Here is a 22,019-nt window from a genome sequence, read left to right on the forward strand (position 1 = left end):
TTTTAAAGGCTAATTTTACATGCAAATAATAAGTGGCTATGGACTTTGAGGACTCCTGGTGTGGCGCTGTAGGGTAAGCACTGAAATGTGAACCACAAGGTCGGTAGTTCAAATCTACCAGCTGCTCCTTAGAAACCCTGTAAAAGGTTGCTATCTATTGGAATTGATTTAACAGCACTTTAATACATGGACATCTAAGGGAGATGGTTTTTAAATTACAATGTCTGTTCGACTGGGTTATCAAATGATCCATGTCCTCTTTTATCTGAAGGATTTGGGCCTAGAAAAGAGGAAAGTATGCTTTCAGTAGTTACTACGAGTTCTCAAAATGCCTGTAGTAGTCAAACTAGATTTGACAAACTTTTGCCATCCAGTTCAAAGGCTGCAGACATCACAGGACTGGAGATAACAGATCTCCTTAGAATTCATTTCTATTCTGCATGGAGTCATCTATGAGCTCTAAACAAAGTCTAGAACTAGCCCAGAGGGGATTTTAGTTCAGGCTTGCATAGCAGTGAAATTGGGATTTGATCATTCAGTGACCATGAATTTGTGGCTGTGCTCCTTGATGGACATTTATTTTGAAGATCTCTCAGTCTAACATAGTGCATTCACTCTAGAAACCAAGGTCTCAAAGGAAGCCTGCAGGGAATGGTACGGTGTCTAAGTCGTGGGTTTTAAATGCCCAGCTGCATATAAGAAGAGTCATAGAACAGAGGCTACATCAGTTCACTAGGGACAGACACTGACGTTCCTGGCATCTCACCAAGCTTCCTGGATATCCCTCAGAACTGTCTAGAACCCAGCCTAGAATCTACAGCATTGGGTGTGTGGATGTCATCAGCCAAGTGCTCAGAGATGGGATGCTGGAAAAGAGCATCCTCTGGGTTTTGATAGCCCTCCATGCTGACCACACACAGGAACTCATTCTAACCAGGACAGGAACATAGTTAGATTTCTGACCTTTTTCTTTTTCTTTTTTTATGAAGATGCAACAAAGGGCTCCTGAGGAAAAAGCAATATTCCCAGACAATTCTAATGACTGAAGAGGTCACCCTTCCCTTTCATGAGCCTTCTTTAATAAGAAATGAAATCACATGCCTATAAAATGGCTGGATCTACCTAAAGAAATCCTAATTCTGTTCACTAGTTACCACTTCTCATTGTGGTTGAACCTGTGAACCACTTCTCTTGCTTAGAGTCACTATTTGGAGCCCAGAGCCTGGTTCTCAACACTGAGCTGTATCAAAGAAAAATACATGGGGGCTTCTCTTTATTTTTACCTTTCTTATCTTCTGCCTTTTCTTCTGGAGGTGGCGCCTTTTCAGATACAGAGCCATTACCTTCTTCAGATTTTACTCTATTTTCCTCTTTGGTGGATTCCTCTCCGATGGGTATCATGTGCCCGTTTGAATTTTCAAAGTTAACTGTTACATCTCCATCTAAAATGGGGAAAGAAACACCTAGATGTCTACCTTGATGGCTTTCTTAAAAACCCGTTTTCCACTTACTGGGATTATTAGATCTGGATGCATATTTCAGTTCCTGGGTTCAAGATATACTGTACTGTTTTTACCATAATTTACTTAATAATTTATTCAAAGGAAAGAGCTAGTAAAGCCTGAGTCTTAGGGGAAAGTGGTTCTGGGAGCGCTATTCACTTGCCATCTCAAGACAAGAGGGCTAATGAGACTAATTAGAAAACATCCCAGGCAGTTGAGGGATTTGACTCTGTTTTTGTTCTTAGGTTTTGGTGACATCAATACTTATGAGTCTCTTTGTCAGGTAGAAACTGAACTGTGAGAGGAGTAACCTGAAAAATGAAATACATATTTTAACACCAAAAACACAGAGTACGTGCAAATACACAAATGACATGAAATGGAATTACACATACAGGCAATTTGTGGGAGAACATGAAAATTTCTGAAGTACCAATGACTCCAGGGCATATGACATCAATTCTATGCAACTTTACACCGTAATAGAATTGCAGCTCAGAGAAAACAGGTAGCAAGACCATTTTATGTTCATTTTCTTGTTTGTGGAAATACTTAAAAAGGATTCACTTAAATTGTTACATAGATAACTAATCAAAGGTCCTTAATTTGGCCTACTGATCATTTGAAAACATTACAGAAAAGTCACATACAAAAGTAGTTACAGAGGATTTTAAAAAATCACAGCTGAAAATAAAATGTATATGATCTATATGCTAAACAACCAATTTTATCCTCTGAAGTTTCACAATTACTGTGGTGTTCATCTGTTTTTGTGGTTAAGTGCCACTGAATTGGTCCTGACTCACAGAGACTCTGTGTGGGGTTTCCATGACTATAAAAGCCTCAATGCTTCTCCTGAGGAGTGGCTAGCAAACTCAAACTGTGGACCTTGTGATTCACAGTCCAGTGCTTATTGTATGGAGCCACTGCACCCCTATGGGATTCATTACTGGGTGAGATTTTTGCAGAAACTCTTAACTCAGTAATGCTTGAAAAGATTAATCTTTGTTCATATCTAAAAATTTTTAAGAAGGTTTGCTACTGTCCCCCAAAAATGAATGACTTGAGACTTTGACTTAGCAAGCCTGATGAACCCATGACTATAGTTTTATCCAATTTTTAAATAAACTTATTTTGGTGATCATTATAAAACAGAGACCATCTTCCAATATCCACTAACTATGATTGAATTGCTTTGATTCTACAATGGAATCCACTGGTCTTATTAACCAAAACAGACATGACATAAGTAAAATATATGATCATGGAATAATGTCATGCTCAAAATGAAAACTCAATTGTTGCTTAGTCATACAATTTCCAGGTACCTATATTCTGATTCCTATAAAACTAAAATGAAAAATTAGAGGCAATGCTGTTGCAAATAAATTTTAACCATTTAAAAGAAGTTAAGGTAAAAATTAGTAAAAGAGCGTATGTCAAGCAAAAAAAAAAAAAAAACCAACAAAAAAAACCCCAAAGAGCTCTTAGCTTTAAATCTGGAATCTTAAGCTAGAAAAAGAAAAGCCAATACTATATACATATTGGGCTCAGTAAAATAAAAACTGAGGTAAAAGTAGGAAGTTACAAGCAAAACAAAAATCATAAACCCTCAGTTTTTAGGTTACCAAATATGCATTTATCTTTGTTTTCTTTGATTTTAGTTGGTAATAAAAATATGTTGGAGTCATGTCATACAGCAATTGAAATATATTGCAAACATTATTGAGTTACAATTCTTAAGAGACTTAAATCACTAGTTTTTGAAATTCAGAACAAAAAAAAAACTGATAAAAAATGAAATAGTTGTGGCAGAAGAAGAAAATGGATTATCACATGATAGAAATTGTCATATAGAAAAAGATACTTGGATGCATGAAATAAATGTAGCATATATGAAAATAATGTATAAAAAGGACACATCTGTGATAAATTAAGAGAAATGGAAATGGAGAAATTCAAAAATAAAAGAGAGAACAGAATTATTTGATGTCATAATGCTGATCAATATTTAATTTGTTAGTATATTGAAAAAGTTTTTACATTTTAAATTAGAATAGTTTAACATATTTTAATTCTAAAACAACCTTCTTAATGCAAAATGCTCTGCATTAAGAAATTTGTTTTAGAATTAAAATGTTTAATCTTTGATATGGTTTATGCATATGATTAAAATATAAGCAGAACTAGAAAAGGCAAGAGAAGATGCTAAGCTAGGTAGACCAAGGCAAAGTCAAATAGGAGTATTTGCATACAAAGAAAAGAGAAACTCGGAAAAGTTGAGTAAATCATGAAACAAAACATAAAAAAACAAATAATACACATGAGAGTGTTTGAAGGGGTTGATCGATCTCTTGTTAGATAGAAAACAGATGAATCCGGAGTATTGTTAAAGGAGGAAGAGAGAGTAGGAAAAAAAAAATCACACATAAACAAAGGTTAGAAAGTACATAGTGGGAGAAGAAAGGAGAAAGGTATATGGGTAAAAGCATCTATATGCCCTCAAATTACAGTTAAGGAAAAAGATGGAAAGAAAGAACCAGAACATAAGGACAAGATTTGAACTAAGTCTACGAACTTCTCAGAAGAGAAGACCAATGGCTGAACTTTTAGATTGAAGGTAGAGCTTGGTTTAAGACACAAAATTTCAAAGGACTAAAAACAGTAACTCAAGGAGATGAGGTAGAGTGGGAGGGTATAAGGTCAAATCCTGGTTATCTGGAAGGATTTAAAATATCTACCTGGCTTGTGAATGCAGGCCATAACTGACAAGGACTGTCAAGAGCTAAGGTAAGACCGAGAAGATCAAGGCAAGGAAAGAGTCTTCATTGGCAGAAAAGAAGAGGTTGTCACCCAAAACAACTGCCTCTAGAGCTATAAATAGACTGAAATTCTCAAGTTAATTTGTTTTGGGGACAATAAAACTACTTTCTGCAGTCCTTGGTTGAAAAGGGGAGGAAGCTACTTACAATAGGCATTACTGGGAACTTCCAAACATTAAGCAATTTCTATAGCTCTATATAGGGACCTGGTGTGGCGCTGTGGGTTAATGCGCCAGACTGTAAAGCCGTTTGAACTGCAAGGTCAGCGGTTCAAGCTCACCAGCTGCTCCTCAGAAACACTATGGGTCAGAATCGACTCAACGGCACTTAACAACAACAACAATATAGGGACCAGAGTCCCTGGCTGGTGCAAACATTAGGCAATTTCTATAGCTCTATAAAGGACCTGGTGTGGTGCTGTGGGTTAATGCGTCAGACTGTAAAGCCGTTTGAACTGCAAGGTCAGCGGTTCAAGCTCACCAGCTGCTCCTCAGAAACACTATGGGTCAGAATCGACTCGACGGCACTTAACAACAACAACAATATAGGGACCAGAGTCCCTGGCTGGTGCACACAGTTAACATGCTTGGCTGTCAACTGAAAGGCTGGAGGTTGAGTCCACCTCAAAAGGAACCCCTCGTGAGTTCCTTTTGAAAGATCTGCCACTGAAAACCCTGTGAAGCTCAGGTCTACGGTGACCCACGGGGCGCTGTCATGAGTTGGAATCAATTTGGCAATAGGATTTATAAAGGTAGACAGTGCAGTCATTTGTGATTTCCCTAAAGGCAGGAAGTTCAGTTGCTTGTGGATTTTCAAATATTAAATCTATTATTATGTTTAAGTTAAAACTGGGTTCAAAAAGTATTTTGACACTTTTAAAGTTCAGCTGTCATGTTAAATGGAAAGGTCAAGTATAGCCAGACTTACCAGAAATAAATACATATTGGTTGAATAAGTTATAATCTGTCATACAAACACGGAGTCCTGGTTTGGTGCTGTAGGATCAGCACTGGACTGCTAATCAAAATGTTGGTGGTTCAAACTCACCAGCCACTCCTTGGAAACCCTATACCAGGCTCTGAGTCAGGACTGACTCGATGAAACTTAACAACATAGTTTAACAAAGTGGCAGAATAAAACCAAGCAATTGTAAGCATTTCTTTAAACTGAGCATTGCTACTTACTTTTTGAAAAAGCACATTTTTTGTGTATCTATAATTTTTAATGGGGAAAAAAGTACCTTCAATTTCTAGCTTTAAAACACACTAACAGCCTCAATTATAAAATTTCCATTTTTTCCCCTCTCTGTTAATGAATGAGGATTCCAAAGAAATACACTGGCCCATTGCTTAAAGCTGATGGCTCAGCTTTCTGTGGATATGGAATTTTTCCATAAGAGATGAATTTTCATACTGCAGGCCCAACCTCCTCAAGTTAAAAAGAAAAAAAAAAAAGTGAGGGATATACATTAAGTTTTTTTTGTGTATCAGTGTCTTACACATGAAATCAATAGCTTCAAGGTTATAGGAAATTGGGAAATACATGAAGTTCACTCATAAAGTGTCCAGGAGAAAAGTTTGACAGATCAGAAATTGAAATGAAATACTTAAAATTGTGAAGGCTCAAGAAAAATGGTATGATTCATTCCAGATACCCTTGTTTTCTTTGAAGTGGGTGTAAAAACAGTATTTTGGAATTATTCTGATATTGGAAAAAGTATGTCATCTGGATTTATAAATAGTGAATGCCAAAAAAGGTAAGGTTTTTGTAAGGAACATATATGAGGGAAGAGAAGTGCTACTATGATCTCAATTCTAAATGAACATTTTCTTTGTTGCTGAAGCATGATACTACGACTTTACCCCAGTAAATGTTACAGGAGAAAAGGCTTGTGATAAATCAATAATACCACAACTAAAGTTTACTTTAGTTTTCATAGTATTGGAAGCAGTTTTAAACCACTAGGCATCATTTCGAGAAATAATGAATGTTAGTGTCTTTTGTGGGTCAATCTCCGTTTCTATCGAATCCTGCCATTTTTAGCAAGATTGTCCTATGGGAAGAGATCTATAAAAGGGACAATTAGAGGCAAAAGAAAAGAATACTTGGAAATAGTTAATTGTTAGTGAAAAGCTGAGGGGCAATGAGATTCAGAGACATGAACATGGAAGTGGGAAAATGACTTGAGAGAATGCATACAGCAAATTAGTTTCATTTGTTCATTCATGCCTTATCAGTTTTACATTTGAGTGTGTTTTAGAGCACAAAGGCTGAGAAACATGTCTACCTCTCTTTTGTTTTCTTGGTAGTTAAGAAACAAACAAGGTATAAACCAAACTAAAACTGCATTTGCTCAGACTACTGAGTTAACATGTGTAGAAAGACTAAAGTTCGTGAAGAGAAAGAACCATGCACTTGTATCTTATCTATATGTCTAGTCACAAATGATGTACCTTTGTAGAACTGTGGGTTTAAAGTGACATACAGTAAAGGATTCACCAGAGAAGTCACACAAGTTTTCCTATAATAACTCAGACCTCTCACAGCCTACATGCAGATTAAAGCAAGAATCTTGGAGTGCATTATCCCTGCTTTATCAGCCACAGATTAAGATCATCTTCAGTTTCAAAGCAAATGGAAAGAAAGATCAGAGAATGAAAGATCAAATTATTTTACATGTATGATTAATTTCCTCACCTTGATCAGTCAATTCCTTAAGAACTCCCCTTCTTATCAGCTCCTCTCTACTTTGTCTTGTAGATATCTTCCTTTCTAATACTTTTAAAAAGAATAAGCACAAGTAAGAATCAAGTCATTGCTTAAAGTAATTATGAAAAACATTTCAAGTAGAATTGAACACATTCATTCTGTTCACTTGAGAACGTAAACCTCAGTTTTTCTTGTGGTCCAGCAAAACATGTCACTGAAGTGGAATCAATACAACTAGAGCCAGGCCAAGTGACCCCAGCTGCTGATCTCAAGTTAGGCTAGGGTATGTAGTATTCCAAATTTGATGCTTGGCCAAGAAGCCAGACATACTGTTTGGTGTCAACTATAATGCTCTGGTAGCGTAGTGGTTATGAATCGGGCTGTGAACCGCAAGGTCAGCAGTTTGAAACTACCAGCTGTTCCACAGGAGGAAGATGAGGCTTTCTGCTCCCATAAAGATTTACAGCCTCGGAAACCCTGTACAGGGTCGCTACGGGTCGGAACCAACTCCACGGCACATAACCACCACATACTGCTTACAGGTCACTTCTAACCTTGAATTATTATCTTTCTTTACAAATAATACAATCTGGAGAGAAATCACGTCAACTTCAAGATAGAACACAATGTTTACACTTGGGAAGGAATTAATAAATTACAGGGTAACCTCAAAGAAAATGAAAAAATCTACACATCAAAATAAAAAAAAGAGGAAAATTATAAAGATTTAGTAAACACTGAAACAACATCAACAAAGAAAATGACATGAAAACCCATAAACAAAATGAACATAGTGCAAAGAAATAGTGGAACAAAGAAATCAGTAGCATCACAAGAAAACCCACAGCAAAATGATAGCAACAATTCCTACCAGTAATTATACTGAATGGAACTGAATTAAGTGCAAAAGTCAAGAGACAGACAGTAGAAAAAGGGGTAAGAAAAAGCGACTCACCAGTATACTTTCTATGAGGGACAAAATTTAGACACAAAGATAAAAATAGACAAAATCAAAGTTGGAAAAAAATACATGAATCAATGGCAATTTAAAAAAAGCAGGAGTGGCAATATAATTTCTGATAAAATAAACTTTAAGGCAAAAACCAGTATAAGAAATGAGGAAGGACATTGTATCATGATTCATGGGTTAACTGAACAAGAGGACATATCTATAATGATTATCCATGCTCCCAAAGAAAGAACCTCTAATATATAAATCAAACTCTAACAAAACTGCAGAGAAACAGACAAATCTAAAATAATAGTTGTTGTTGTTAAGTGCCGTGGAGTCGGTTCCGACGCATAGCAGCTCTATATAGGGTTTCCGAGGAGCAGCTGATGAGTTTGAACCGCCAACCTTGTGGTTCAAATTAACTTCGTGGTCCAGTGGTTATCCTACAGTGACGCACCAGGAGACATTAATACACCACTTTTGATGAAGGACAGAACAACTAGAGAGAAACTCAAAAAAGACAGAAAAGTACTAAACAACATAATCAACCAATGTACATACCCTCATCAAATATACAGAACACTTCATGCAGCAACAGCACAATATACAGTCTTTTCAAACACACATGGGACATTCCACCACTTGACTGTCAGTTTGTTGTACTGTGGTGGTTTGTGTGTTGCTGTGATACTGGAAGCTATACCACTTATAGTTAAAATATCAGCAGGGCCACCTATGGTGGACAGGTTACAGCTGAGCTTCCAGACTAGACCAAGACAGACTAGGAAGCAGGAGAAGCAGACTACTTCTGAATGATTAGCAACTAAAAACCTTATAAATAGCAGTGGAACACTGTCAGAGAGCATCAGAATATTGACTATTCAAACATATGAATAGCACCAGAATATTGCAAGATACAGTGCTGGAAGATGAGCCCTTCAGGCTGGAAAGCAATGATAATACCACTGGGGAGGCGTTGCCACCTCAAAGTAGAGTTGACCGTGATTAACCTGAATGGAGTAAGCTTATGGGACTTTCATTTGCTGATGGGGCTCAAAATGAGGAGAAACATCTGTAAATGTCAATTAATAATCAGAACATGGAAGGTAAGAAGCATGAATCTAAGAAAATTGGAAGTTGTCAAAAATTAAATGGAATGCATAAAGCTGAAATGGATTGGTACTGGGGATTTAAAATATGACAATCATATGGTTTACTATGTTAGGAATGACAAATTGAAGAGAAATGATATCATATTCATCATCAAAAACAACATTTCAAGATCTATCATGAAGTATAATGTTGTCTGTGATAGGAAAATAACCATATGCCTACAAGGAAGACCAGTTAATACCACCATTATTCAAATTTACACACCAACCATTGAAGCCAGTGATGATGAAATTCAAGAATTCTACCAACTTTCTACTCCCGTAAAGATTCACACCCTCGGAAACCCTATACAGGGTCACTATGGGTCGGAACCGACTCGACGGCACATAACAACAACAACAACAACCAACTTCTTCAGTCTGAACTTGACTAAATATGCAATCAAGATGTACTGATAATTACTGGCGATTGGAATGCAAAGGCTGGAAACAAAGAAGAAGGATCAGTTGTTGGAAAATAAGGCCTTAGTGATAGAAATGGTGATAGATTGCATGATGGAATTTTGCAAGACCAGTGACTTCTTCATTGCAAATACCTTTTAAAACAACATAAAATATGACGATACACATGGACCTCACTAGACTGAACACACAAAAATAAAACTGACTACATCTGTGGAAACAGATGGTGGAAAAGTTCCATATCATCAGCTAAAACAAGGCCAGGGGTAGATTGTGGAACAGACCATCAATTTCTCATATGCAAGTTCAGGCTGAAGCTGAAGAAAATGAAAACAAGTCCACGAGGGCCAAAATATGACCTTGAACATATCCCACCTAAATTTAGAGATCATCTGAAGAACAGATTTGATATATTAGACACTAATGACTGAAAAAGTTGTAGAATGATATCAAGAATGTTATACAGGAAGAAAGACAAGAAGGTAGGAAAAGACCAAAATGGATGTCGGAAGAGACTCTGAAACTTGCTTTCCAGAGTAAAGATGCTAAAGCAAATGGAAAAAATTAGGAGGTAAGAGAGACAAAAAGAAAATTTCAAAGGGTAGCTTGAGAAAACCAAGCCAAGTATAATAATGAAATGTGCAAAGATTTGGAGTTAGGAAATCCAAAGGAAAAAACATGCTCAGAACTTCTCAAGCTGAAAGAAAATAAAAAATATTCAAACTTTGACTTGCAATATTGTAGGATCCTGTGGGCAAAATATTGAATGATGCAGAAAGCATCAAAAAAAAATGGAAGGAATACACACAGTCACTGTACCAAAAAGAAATGGCTAATGTTCAACCATTTCAAGAAGTAGAGTATGATCAAAAGTGCCTTCCAACATGAAATTAATCAATCACAAATGGACAAACACTGTCATGCTACAGTCCACAAAGACAATGGTCTACATCCTACTTTGATGATTAGTGAGTGGGATCTAAAAGTTTGTGATGGCCATCTAAGGCATAACTATTGGTCTCTCTATGTCTGAAGGAAAAAATGAGTGAAGAAAATCGAAGATACATAGAACCCATTAGTGGAAAGGACTAATGAACCACATGAACATCACTCTCCATGACCCTGAGACCAGAAGAACTAGAGGTATTTGAGTAACAGTACCGACTGCTCTGAAAGGGATCACATTAGAAGATCCTGGATGGAGTGGGAGAAAAATGTGGAACTAAGCTCAAAATCATAAAAAAGACTAGGTTTGCTGGTCTGACAAAGCCTGGTAGAGCCCCTCAGACGATGGCCCTCAGTCACTCTTCAGGTCTGTAAATAAACTTACCATCACGGCTTAATTTTCAGCCATGTAAGATTTCATTTTCAGGGATGTAAGATGAAAAATAACACTAGTATGTTACACACACCTTGGAATAATCAAACCATTTGAGATCCAAAGGGCAGCATTTACCCAAGGACAAAGTTCAGAAGGTTAGGAAAGAAGGAGAAAAGGAAAAAACAGGAAACAGAGGGAGGAAGTGGGATAAGTGATGTTACATTGTAGAGATTGCAATCAATGAGATACAACTACATGTGTATGATTTGTTGAATGGAAAACTTATCTGCTCTATAAACCTTCACCAAATTTACAATTGCTTTTAAATAAATAAATAAATAAAAAAGCATTCTAGGACACATGCATCTGTAGGGATGCAGTGCATGTAGACGGTATAAAAAAAGTTGGAAATTTTTGTTTTCTATTAATTCCACTTTTTTTCACAAACTTTCTTAAGTCCCCTCATATGCATGTGTACATTATAAAAAAAAAAAAAAAATAGAAAGAACACATCTTTTCATACATATTCAAGTGATTTATCTGAATCTCACTCAGAATTCAAGTGATTCACTGAATCCCAGTGAGAAGAGACTACTTTTCTAGTGTTTTCTCTCCTAAAGATCTATTCCAGAAGTATAACATACTAAATGGTACTATTTTTTCCACCACATACACAAATTCGATAATGTTACGGCACATCCCCTGGCAAACCTCAAGTTCTAGAAGGATGGAGAAAGGAGTTGAGAATGGATGGCTTTCACAGATGTGTAAAGGGATACAACTGTCAAAACGAATGCTGTCTTTGTCTGGGAGAAATCAAATTTTCTTGTAGAAAAACCTTAGAAGGAAGTTTAGGAGCTAAGAAGTGAGACTTCAGGAGTAATAAAAGCCATATATGTGAGTTCCAGAACTCTATGTGTCTATGCAACTGCAAGCTCTCTTCCCCACTTTCAGGGGGCAAGAAGGTATAAAGTCCTTTAAGTCAATATTTCCCAACATGTGTTTAAAGGACTCTGCTCCTTCCAGATGCTCTGTTCAAACAAAGCACCTTGACACAACAGAGAATGGATAGATCAGGGGTCAAAGGCTTCTTGGAGAACGAAAGGGACGGACATTGGTAGAGAATAGGTAGTCAGTGGGGTTGGCAGTGGGGTAGATTTCTTGCCCTCTCTAAACTTCCTACACCCGATGACAATGTAATTCCAATACCCAAACTAAACCTCATCACTACAAGCCATATCTGACACATGCAAAGAAAGCATGTGGTATTAAGAACACATTTTCTCCCAAGCGTCACTGTCCTGAAAAAAAAGGCTATCTTGAAGTAGGAGGATGAAGGGGAGAAAGGGGGTTCCCTGAATTTAGGGGGCAGCTGGGAGCTTTGGGTAAGTATTTACTAAGGGCATGAGTCCCAGAATAGCAACACTTACTCTGTCTTGAAGAAGCAGATTTTTTCCCCCTTTGTGATAACAAAAATTATATATTCTCTTTTTATCTGGGAAGGACAAAGTAAAATTTGATATCTAACACAAATTTCACATGTCAATTCATGGCTGGATTCTGTTTCCTCCTCCTAAGTAATTTAATTCAATCTATACAAGGGATAACATCAAAAAGTTCATGGAGAAATAGAACGAAAAGATAATGGAATGTTTCCATGAGTTTTTCGAAGACTCCTTGTATTTTATTTGTAGTTTATATGCTCTTTGTCAGAAATTTTGTCAATTTTTTTTGTTGTAGAATATAAACAAATAAGAAAATGAATGAATGAATAAATGAGTAATTGAAAGAATGATAATGAACATGCTTACTGGCTTCAATAGAGACATGTACAGAACCTTCACTTCTCCCTTTCAGATTGTTCAGTTTCTCTGCACCCTCCTTTCCAGAAGCAAGTAACAACTGTTCCCTTAAATGCTCCTGGTTTCAAGGAGACTTCTATAAAAAGAGTGCTATGATTTCAACACAGATTCATTCTGTTCACACCTTTGTCAAAGAGTAGAGAACCCTGGTCAACACAGGAAGCCAGACAATAACACTCTCAATGACATTGGAACACTGCTGAGATGAGTAGGTATTGTAGAAGGACCTGGGTTGCGCATAATCATGCATGCTTGAAAGAGGTTATGAGGGGACCCGTGCTCAGTTGTTTTCAGTCCCCACTCCTAGGGACGGGCCGAGAGACCCCTGGCTCTACCCTGGGCTGGAGAACAGAAGGTACCATCGTAACAGCAAATGCTACAGTCCCAGGGATCAGGACCACATTCTAGAAAACCAAGTCAATTCACACTGCAGTATCTGTGGCTGTGTTATCTTCTGTCCCTTGTTCATGTAAAATAGAAAAATTGAATTGTTTGCGGCCTCTGTCATGTTGTCTGAAACAAAAAGTGGTTGTCAGGAGTCCTAGCTTCTAGAAGACTGCCTTTGTGACCTTGGGTAGCCTCTTCAAGTTCCTGTTATCTGTAAAATTAGGGATGGGATTCAATGCTTGCTAAGCACTCTTCTAGCTCACATGCTGTGTGAGACCTCTGATCCTGTGTTATTAACCAAGGCCATTCTGTAATCTCTGCTTTGTTGTTGTTAAGTGCCCGTCCAGTCAGCTGTGACTCATAGAGACCCTGTGTAGGGTTCTTTAGGCACCTTTAAAACCTTTCATCCTTTCACTAAAAAATAATCCTAGAGCGTCTGGAACATATCAGTTTTTGTTTCTGCCTTTCTAGTATGGCTCCCAGAGGATGCTTGAGTTTTCTGTGGCTTTAATACTAACTTAATCTCAGCTAAAAATGCCTCCTTGTTCTTCCTTGTAAACTCTGGAGCTTTGAAGCAACCGTAGCTTCCTGCCAAGAATCAAACCCGGCCTGCTTTGTTCTTTTGCTTGACCTCCTATAAACAGATCCTGATAAGAGAATGCCTTTGGTTATTTGTTTGGTTTTTGGCTGAGAGCATTTCTAACACATAATGCAGATAACTATGTCCCGTGCCAACAGGAACAAACTGCAGGCAACTGACCATGGAAGGTATGTTGTTAAGGCAAAAAATTCCAACCACTGCTCATGGATTTACAAGTATCTCACTGTTCATCTTTTAAAATATTTCACTTATGTTTATACAGTGCCTGTATATTTGCAGAGCACATTCACTGGACACTTTTTCATGGGCTCAGAGGGTTTTTGCATTGGAATGAATCTCAGAGGTCACTCCAGTCCAACATGCCACATGGAGCCAGAGTCATCTCAGGAACATTCCTAAGATGTGGTCACCTGCTTCAAAACATGCAGATGCAGATGCACACGTTTGACACAGCTCACTTCATTTATTCATCACTCACATTTTTAGGAAGATATTCCTCATAAGGAATCAAAATTGCATTCTCTGGAACTTCCACATAATCAAATTCGTGGCATCCAGGCTTCTAGATTAGGGCAAGTCATTTGTGAGTGGAAACAGGAAAATTCAGCTCACTGAGAGTAAAGTGGGTTGTTGAAGCCTTTGTCCCACCAGCTGGTGTGTGACTTTACCTATGAGACGCCATTAAAAATATTCATCCACTCAGCCACAGCTGAATGCTAATCAAATGATTACAGGTTAAGTTAGAGGCAGTAAGATCACTGAACATAGTAAGTAGCTAGGTCTCTCCATGGAAAATGTTGTCCCAATCAAGTAAACAGCTCAGAGTCACTTATTTTTATCCTAATTTAAATAACCATGAGAAAATCTGACCCCAAGTTTAAGCATCTGTTTCACTCTCTGCATTGGATGCTGTAACAGTTCTGTCATGTTTAGTCCGCTTTCTTCTCTCTATTTTCCTGACTTCACGCTTTGTTGTTGTTATGTGCCATGGAGTCTGTTCCGACTCACAGTGACAGGGTTTACAAGGCTTTAAATCTTTACGGGAGCAGAAAGCTTCATCTTTCTCCCACGGAACAGCTGGTAGTTTCAAACTGCTGACCTTGCAGTTCGCAGCCCGATTCGTAACCGCTATGCTACCAGAGCTCCTTAGGTGCCATCAGTTCGATCCCAACTCATAGTGACCCTCTGCACAACAGAATGAAACACTGCCCGGTCCTGCGCCATCCTCACAATTGTTACATTTGAACCGATTGCTGCTACTACTGTGTCAATTCATCTGGTTGGGGTTTTTCCTCTTTTTTGCTGACCCTCCACTTTACCAAGCATGATGTCATTCTCCAGGAACTGGTCCCTCCGGATAACATGTCAGATGTATGAGAGCTGAAGTGTGGCCATCTGGCTTCTAATGAGCATCTGGCTGCACTTCTTCCACCACAGGTTGGTTTGTTCTTCTGGAAATCCATGGTCCTTTAAATATTTTTCTCCAATATCTTAATTCAAATGCATTAATTCTTCTACAGTCTGCCTTAGTCATTGTCCAAATTTCACATGCATATGAGGCGACTGAAAATACCATGGCTTGGGTCAGGCACAACTACATCCTCAAAGTGGTATCTTTGCTCTTTAATATTTAAAGAAGTCTTGTACAGCAGATTTGCCTAATGCAACACGTCGTTTGATTTCTTGACAGCTGTTTCCATGAGTGTTGATAGTGGATCCAAGCAAAATGAAGTAAGTCATTGACAACTTTAACCTTTTCTCCACTTATCATTATGTTATTTACTGATCCAGTTGTGAGGATTTTTGTTTTCTTTACACCGAGGTGCAAGCAATTCATACTGAAGGTTATAGTCTTTGATCATCATTAGTAAGTCCTCTTCACTTTCAGCAAGCAAAATTGTGTCATCTTCACATTGCACGTTGTTAATGTGTCTTCCTCCAATCTTGATATCACATTATTCATATAATTCAGCCTCTCAGATTATTTGTTCTGCAAACAGATTGAATAAGTATGGTGACAGGACACAACCCTGATGTGCACCTCTTCTGATTTTAAACCATTCAGTATCCCTTGCAAGGTTCTAACAACTGTCTATGTATAGGCTCTCCTGAACACAGTGAGGTGTTCTGGAACACCCATTCTTTGCAGTGTTATCCACAGTTTGTCAAGAGATCTGCACAGCTGAAAGCCTTTGCATAGTCAATAAAGTATAAGTAAATTATGTTCTAGTATTTTTCACTTTCAGTCAAGATTCATTTGACATCAGCAATGATACTCCTAGTTTCACATCCTCTTCTAAATCTAGCTTGAATTTCTGGCAATTTTCTGTCAATGTCCTGTTTCAATAAGTGTTTAATTATCTTTAGCAAAACTTTACTTGTATGTGATATTAATGATATTGTTTGATGAATTCCGTATTCTGTTGAGTCACCTCTCTTTGTAATGGGCGTGAATATGGACCTCTTCCACATAGTTGACTAGGCAACTGTCTTCCAGATTTCTTGGCGTTGATAAGTGAGCACCTTTAACGCTGCATCAGTTTGCTGAAAGATTCCTATTCGTATTCTGTCAATTCTTGGTGCCTTGTTTTTCACCAATACGTTCAGTATAGCTTGGCCTTCTTCCTTCAGTGCCATTGCTTCTTGATCATATACTTCCTCTTGAATGAACATCAACCATTTCTTTTTGGCATAGCGAGTCTGTGAATTTTTAATTTTTAAAAATGCTTTCTGTGTCATTCAATATTTGCCCATAGAATTCATCAATTTTGCAAGCTGAGGCTTGAATTTTTTCTTCAGTTCTTTCAGCTTGAGAAATGCTGAGTGTGATCTTTCCTTTTGGTATTCTAACTCCACATTTAGCACAGTTGACTTTCAGAAGTTGCCTTTTGAAATTTTCTGTTCAGCTCTATGACTTCCTCATTTCTTTCATTTGCTTTAGCATTTCTACACTGAAAAGCAAGTTTCAGAGTGGCTTCTGACATCCATTTTGTTTTTTTCCCCCTGTCTTTTTAATGACCTTTCACTTTCTTTCTGTATGATGTTCTTGATATCATCACATAACTCTGCTGGTCTTCAGTCATTAGTGTTCAAAGTATTAAATCTGTTATTGAGATGATCTCTAAATTAAGGTGGACTATATTCCAGGTCGTATTTTAGCTCTTTAGGACTTGTTTTAGTTTTCTTCAGCTTCAGCCTGAACTTGCATATGAGCAATTGATGGCCTGTTCCATAGTCGGCCCCTGGTCTTGTTTCGGTGGGTGTTGTTGAGCTTCTCCATCGTCCCTTCCCATAGATGTAGTCTATTTGATTCCTGTGTATTTCATCTGGTGCGATCCATGTATATAATTGCCTTTTATGTTGTTTGAGTAAGCCATTGCAAAACTCCACCAGATGAACTCCAGCATCATTTCAGATACCAAGACTATATTTCCCAAATACGGGTCCTTCTTTCTTTCCAGCTTTTGAATTCTAATCATCAGTAACTATCAATGCATCTTGACCACATGCTTGATTAATTTCTGACTGCAGAAGTTGATAAGAGCTCTTCAATTCCTTCACCTTTGCCATTATTGGCTGGTGTATAAATTTCAGTAACAGTAATTATTTGTTGTTGTTGTTAAGTGCTGTCAAGTTGGTTTCACCTCACAGTGATCCTATATAAGGTTTCCAAGAAATGGTTGGTAGGTTTCATCCACCAACCTTGTGGTTAACAGTCCAGTGCTTATCCAATAGAACCACACTAGGACTCCAATAGTCATATAAACTGGTGTTATGTCACTGACTGCATTACATTTCAGGCTAGACCTTGAAATGTTCTTTTTGACGATGAATATGATGCTGTTCTTTTTAAATGTCATTCTTGGTATAGTAAACCATGTGATTATATGATGCAAAATGGTCACGGCCAGTCTATTTCAGTAGGATACGGGTTGCTGTGAATTGCAACCAACTCAATGGCACTTAACAATAATGACAACAAGGCCTAGGTACTGATCTTTAAGCACTGTTGTTAGGTGTCATTGACTTGGCTCTGACTCGGAGTGGCCCTGTGTACAGCAGAACACAATGCTGCTCGGTTCTGTGTCATACTTACAAACGTTGTCCTGTTTGAGTCCACTGTTGCAGCCACTGTGACAATCCATCTCGTTGAAGGGCTTCCTCTTTTGTGCGGATCCTCTGCTTTACTAAGCATGATGTCCTTTCCCAGGGCTGGTCCTTCCTGATAATATGTCCAACGTATGTGAGACAAAGTCTCACCATCCTTGCTTCCATGGATCCTGTAATTCTTTCAAGATAAGATTTGTTTGTTCTTCTGGCAGTCCATGGCACTTACACTGTTCTTCTCCAATGTCATAATTCAAATGCATCAATTCTTTTCCGATATTCCTTATTCGTTGTCCAGCTTTCAGATACATGAGAGGTGACTAAGAATACCATGGCTTGGGTCAGGTGCATCTGAGCACTTAAAGCGACAGCTTTGCTCTCTAACAATTTAAAGACATCATTTACAGCAGATTTGATTCTGATTGTGGATCCAAGTAAAATGAATTCTTGACAACTTCAAAATTTTCTCCACTTATCATGATATTGTTTATTGGTCCAGTTGTTCGGATATTTGTAATCCAGTATGGAGCTGCAATCCGTACTGAAGGCTGTACTCTTGATTTCATTAGTAACTGTTTCAAGTCCTCTTCACTTTCAGTAAGCAAGGTATGTCATCTGCCTATCTCCAATCTTGTTGTCATATTCTTCATCATATAGTCCAGTTTGTCAGATTATCTGCTCAGTATACAGACTGAATAAGTATGGTGAAAGGATACATCCCTAATGTTCAGTCATGTAGTATTTCCTTCACGCATTGCATTTCAGTTTTGACAATTTCCAATTTTCCTGCATTTATACTTCATACATCCCATGTTCTGATTGTTAACAGATGTTTGCAGCTGTTTCTTCTCAATTTGAGTCAGGCAACATCAGCAAACAAAGTTCCCAAAAGGTTTACTCCATCCACACCATTAAGATCAATTCGATTCATAGGAGGTAGCTCTTCTCTAGTGATGTTTTGAATACCTTCCAACCTGGGGAGCGGGGAGACGGGCTCATCCTCTGGCACTGTATCAGACAGTGTTCTGCTGCTGTCCGTAAAGTTTTCACTAGCCAATCTCTTCAGAAGCAGATCACCAGGTCCTTCTTCCCACTCTGTCTTGGTCTGGAAGCTCGGCTGAAACCTGTCTACCATTGTGGTCCTGCTGGTATTTGAAATACCAGTGACATAGCTTCCAGCATCCCAGCGACACATGGGTCACTACAATACAAAAAATGAGCAGACGAGTGGTGGCCTCTGTCCTGTAGGGTGACTAGGGGTCAGAATTGACTTGATGGCAATAGGTTGTAAGAATCCTTTCCCCTATACTTGATACAGAAAGGGCTGCTCCTCTCCCATCTTTATCCATTTCCTTTTTATGGAAAACATGCCATCAACTCGTGACAAGCTGTGTAAGTTCCTGTTGTCAGTCTGCTCCCCCCCCCGCCCCGCCCCACTGAGAGAGCAACTGCAAGGAGAACCATAACTCCATCGGTCCTTGTAATGCTGGATCCCCAACAGTGATACTCAAAAATGTATGTATTTGTTGAATCAATGAATAAGGGAAAATAGGCTAATGATAACAATGGGCTGACTGTGTCTCCCCTACCCACCTCTACTCTAGGAGAAAGCAAGAGAGACTTGTGGCAAAACTTTAAGGGACGACAAAGCCCTCTGATTTCGTCCTGTTGTCCTTGGCTGGGCCAACAAAAGGGAAAAGCCCAGCTCTCTCTCCTCCTATGTTCACAAGGAAATTATCCCTATGATCTCTGAAGGGGGAAGTGTGTAAAAACAGCTACCAGTAGCTAGCAGCTATAGTACATGAATGGTGGTAGTTACGTACTGTGGAGTCAATCTGACTCATAGGGACCCTGTACAGGATTTCTGAGGCCGTAAATCTTTATGGGAGCAGAAGGCCTCATCTTTCTCCTGTGGAACAGCTGGTAGTTTCAAACTGCTGACCTTGAGGTTTGCAGCCCGATTTGTAACCACTATGCTACCAGAGCTCCTTATAGTACATGAATTGGCTCATCATAAATTACACATGCTTTATGATGTCTTTCTGGGAATGGAGTGGTGGCTGAGGAACCTTGTTACACAAGAGGTCAGGGTTTATGCCACCATCTTCTTTCTGGGGATGTATGGCCAGCATTTCACATCACTTTGGAAGTCCGTGACAGTAAAGTTTATAATCATTGATTACATTCTTGTTTACTTTTGGTGGAAGGATAGTCCTAATTCTTAATTCCAATGCTTAATGGTTAATGAATGAACAGACAGAAGAGCAAACTGAAGACTATTAAATAATCATGCCATATTACCTTCTTGGTTCTGAGTACTGAATGGCTTTACTATAAAATAGTGCCAGAAACAGAAAACTCCTTGGCTTGACTTGAACGAGTTTTATGAGAGATTGGCTTTTCTCTGTTTATGTTGTTGTTAAACACTGTCCAGTCGGTTCCGATTCATAGTGACTCTGTATAGGGCTCCCAAGGAACGGCTGGTGGATTTGAATTGCCAACCTTTTTTTTAGGAGTCCAGTGCTTATCCTATAGTGCCACACCAATAGCAGATCCCCAAAACAGGATGGCAAGATATGGTTTTCCTTTGAAAAGACCCTTCACTGAGGACTTGGACAACTAGGAAAATGTTACTCAACAGGACATTTGCAAAAACCTTTCAAAACATCTCAAGAATGTAAGCAGAAAAAGAAAACCAACATCCCCACCTAAAACCACTCTGGGATCTGGCTATTTTCTTGTTTATCCCATCATGCCACTCCTTTATTCAAAAATCTGACACACACCAGACTTAAGTCAAGCCCCTAGTTTCAGTGACTGCTTCTGAGAGAGGTTTAAACCCTGATGTATCTTTCAGATCCAAGCTCAGGATTTTTCTGGAACAATAGAAAATGTGGAAGGGACTTCAGAAAGCATATGGAAAAGTTCCATTATCTTTTAATTCAATCTTTCCACACACTTTCTGAAGTCTCCCTGTATAACCCTGGTGCATTACCTTGCTTCCACAATACGAGAATCAAACTTTCTTTTAAGAAAAGAAAAAAGTCACTGTAAAAGAACAGAGACTCAAACGAGGGGAGAAAGACAGTTCCTGATCATAGCTTTTGAAGACCCAACCATGTCTGAAAGTCATAGTCCTGGGTTTGAATGATATGAATCAACAAATCCTGTTTGGTTAAGTATGTTATTATACACCAGTAAGAAAGAGTACTGACTCATCAGAGAAATGTGAAATTGATGTTTTTTTAATCAAACTTTCTTCTATCAGAGACCAAAGATGACTTAGGTTTTCAAGTTAGAAACAAGAAAAAAAAAAATGTGTAGACCCTCTTTTTTCCTTCTCTAGTCTTAAATTTGGCCAGGCCTTAAGAAAGAGGAAGATGGGGAGAGTTATGTCTCTTCCTCTTCTTGTGACATCAGTGTCACAACTTCCCCCAGAAACCTAATAGCAATCACCCAGTTTTTTGGTGCTTACAGAGCATTTATATGTATATACCCCTGCCCCCCCCCCCCACACACACACATGATCTTTTTCTTCAATTCCGCCAGTATTCCTGAAAGACAGTGTGAGTAATTATTTGTACTCTATTCTTAGAACTGGTAAGGACAATGAGAAGGAGCTCTGGTAGTGTAGTGGCTATGATTCAGGCTGCTAATCTCATGGTCAGCAGTTTGAAACAAACCAGTGATTCCACAGGAGAAAGATGAAGCTTTCTGCTCCCATACAAATGAACAGCCTTGGAAACTCGATATAGGGTCACCATGAGTCAGAACCAATTCCACAGCACATAACCATGACCACCAAGGACAATGAGACTTAGAAAAGCTGAACACATTTCCCAGCTGCATAGCTAGAATCTGGTTGAACCCAAATGTGTCTAATTAAAAGTACAACACTTGCATTCTCCAATCTGAGTTAAGAATTCCTAGATTTTAACTTTCCCGTGATAGGTGTAATGCTTTCTAACATCGCTTTAAGATGTCAGGCAGGAGAACTTTTCAAAGTCAAATTTTAAAAGAAAGATGTTATTTTGTTGAGTAAGGTGTGCCTAATCCAGTAGTAGAAAATCTGGACTTGGTGATAAGAAATGATGCTGGAGAACGAATGATAGATTTCTGCAAGACAAATGATTTGTTTATTTCAAATACCTTCTTTAGACAGCATAAGAGACGACTATACAC

General features: G+C 38.4%; 1 protein-coding gene across 2 annotated transcripts in view; it reads right to left on the reverse strand.

The window, feature by feature from the left end:
• PHACTR2 (phosphatase and actin regulator 2) overlaps nucleotides 1-22,019 on the reverse strand; it is a 266,038-nt gene that overhangs the window by 73,427 nt on the left and 170,592 nt on the right. For both annotated transcript variants that reach the window (XM_006834608.1, XM_006834609.1), the window contains exons 3-4: nucleotides 7,022-7,102; nucleotides 1,284-1,442 (exon numbers count right to left, since the gene is read on the reverse strand). In XM_006834608.1, coding sequence (XP_006834671.1) covers nucleotides 1,284-1,442; nucleotides 7,022-7,102 — 240 coding nt within the window. The remainder of the gene's footprint in view (nucleotides 1-1,283; nucleotides 1,443-7,021; nucleotides 7,103-22,019) is intronic.

The sequence above is a fragment of the Chrysochloris asiatica genome, unplaced genomic scaffold, assembly GCF_000296735.1.
Source record: "Chrysochloris asiatica unplaced genomic scaffold, ChrAsi1.0 scaffold00013, whole genome shotgun sequence".
Taxonomy (NCBI): domain Eukaryota; kingdom Metazoa; phylum Chordata; class Mammalia; order Afrosoricida; family Chrysochloridae; genus Chrysochloris; species Chrysochloris asiatica.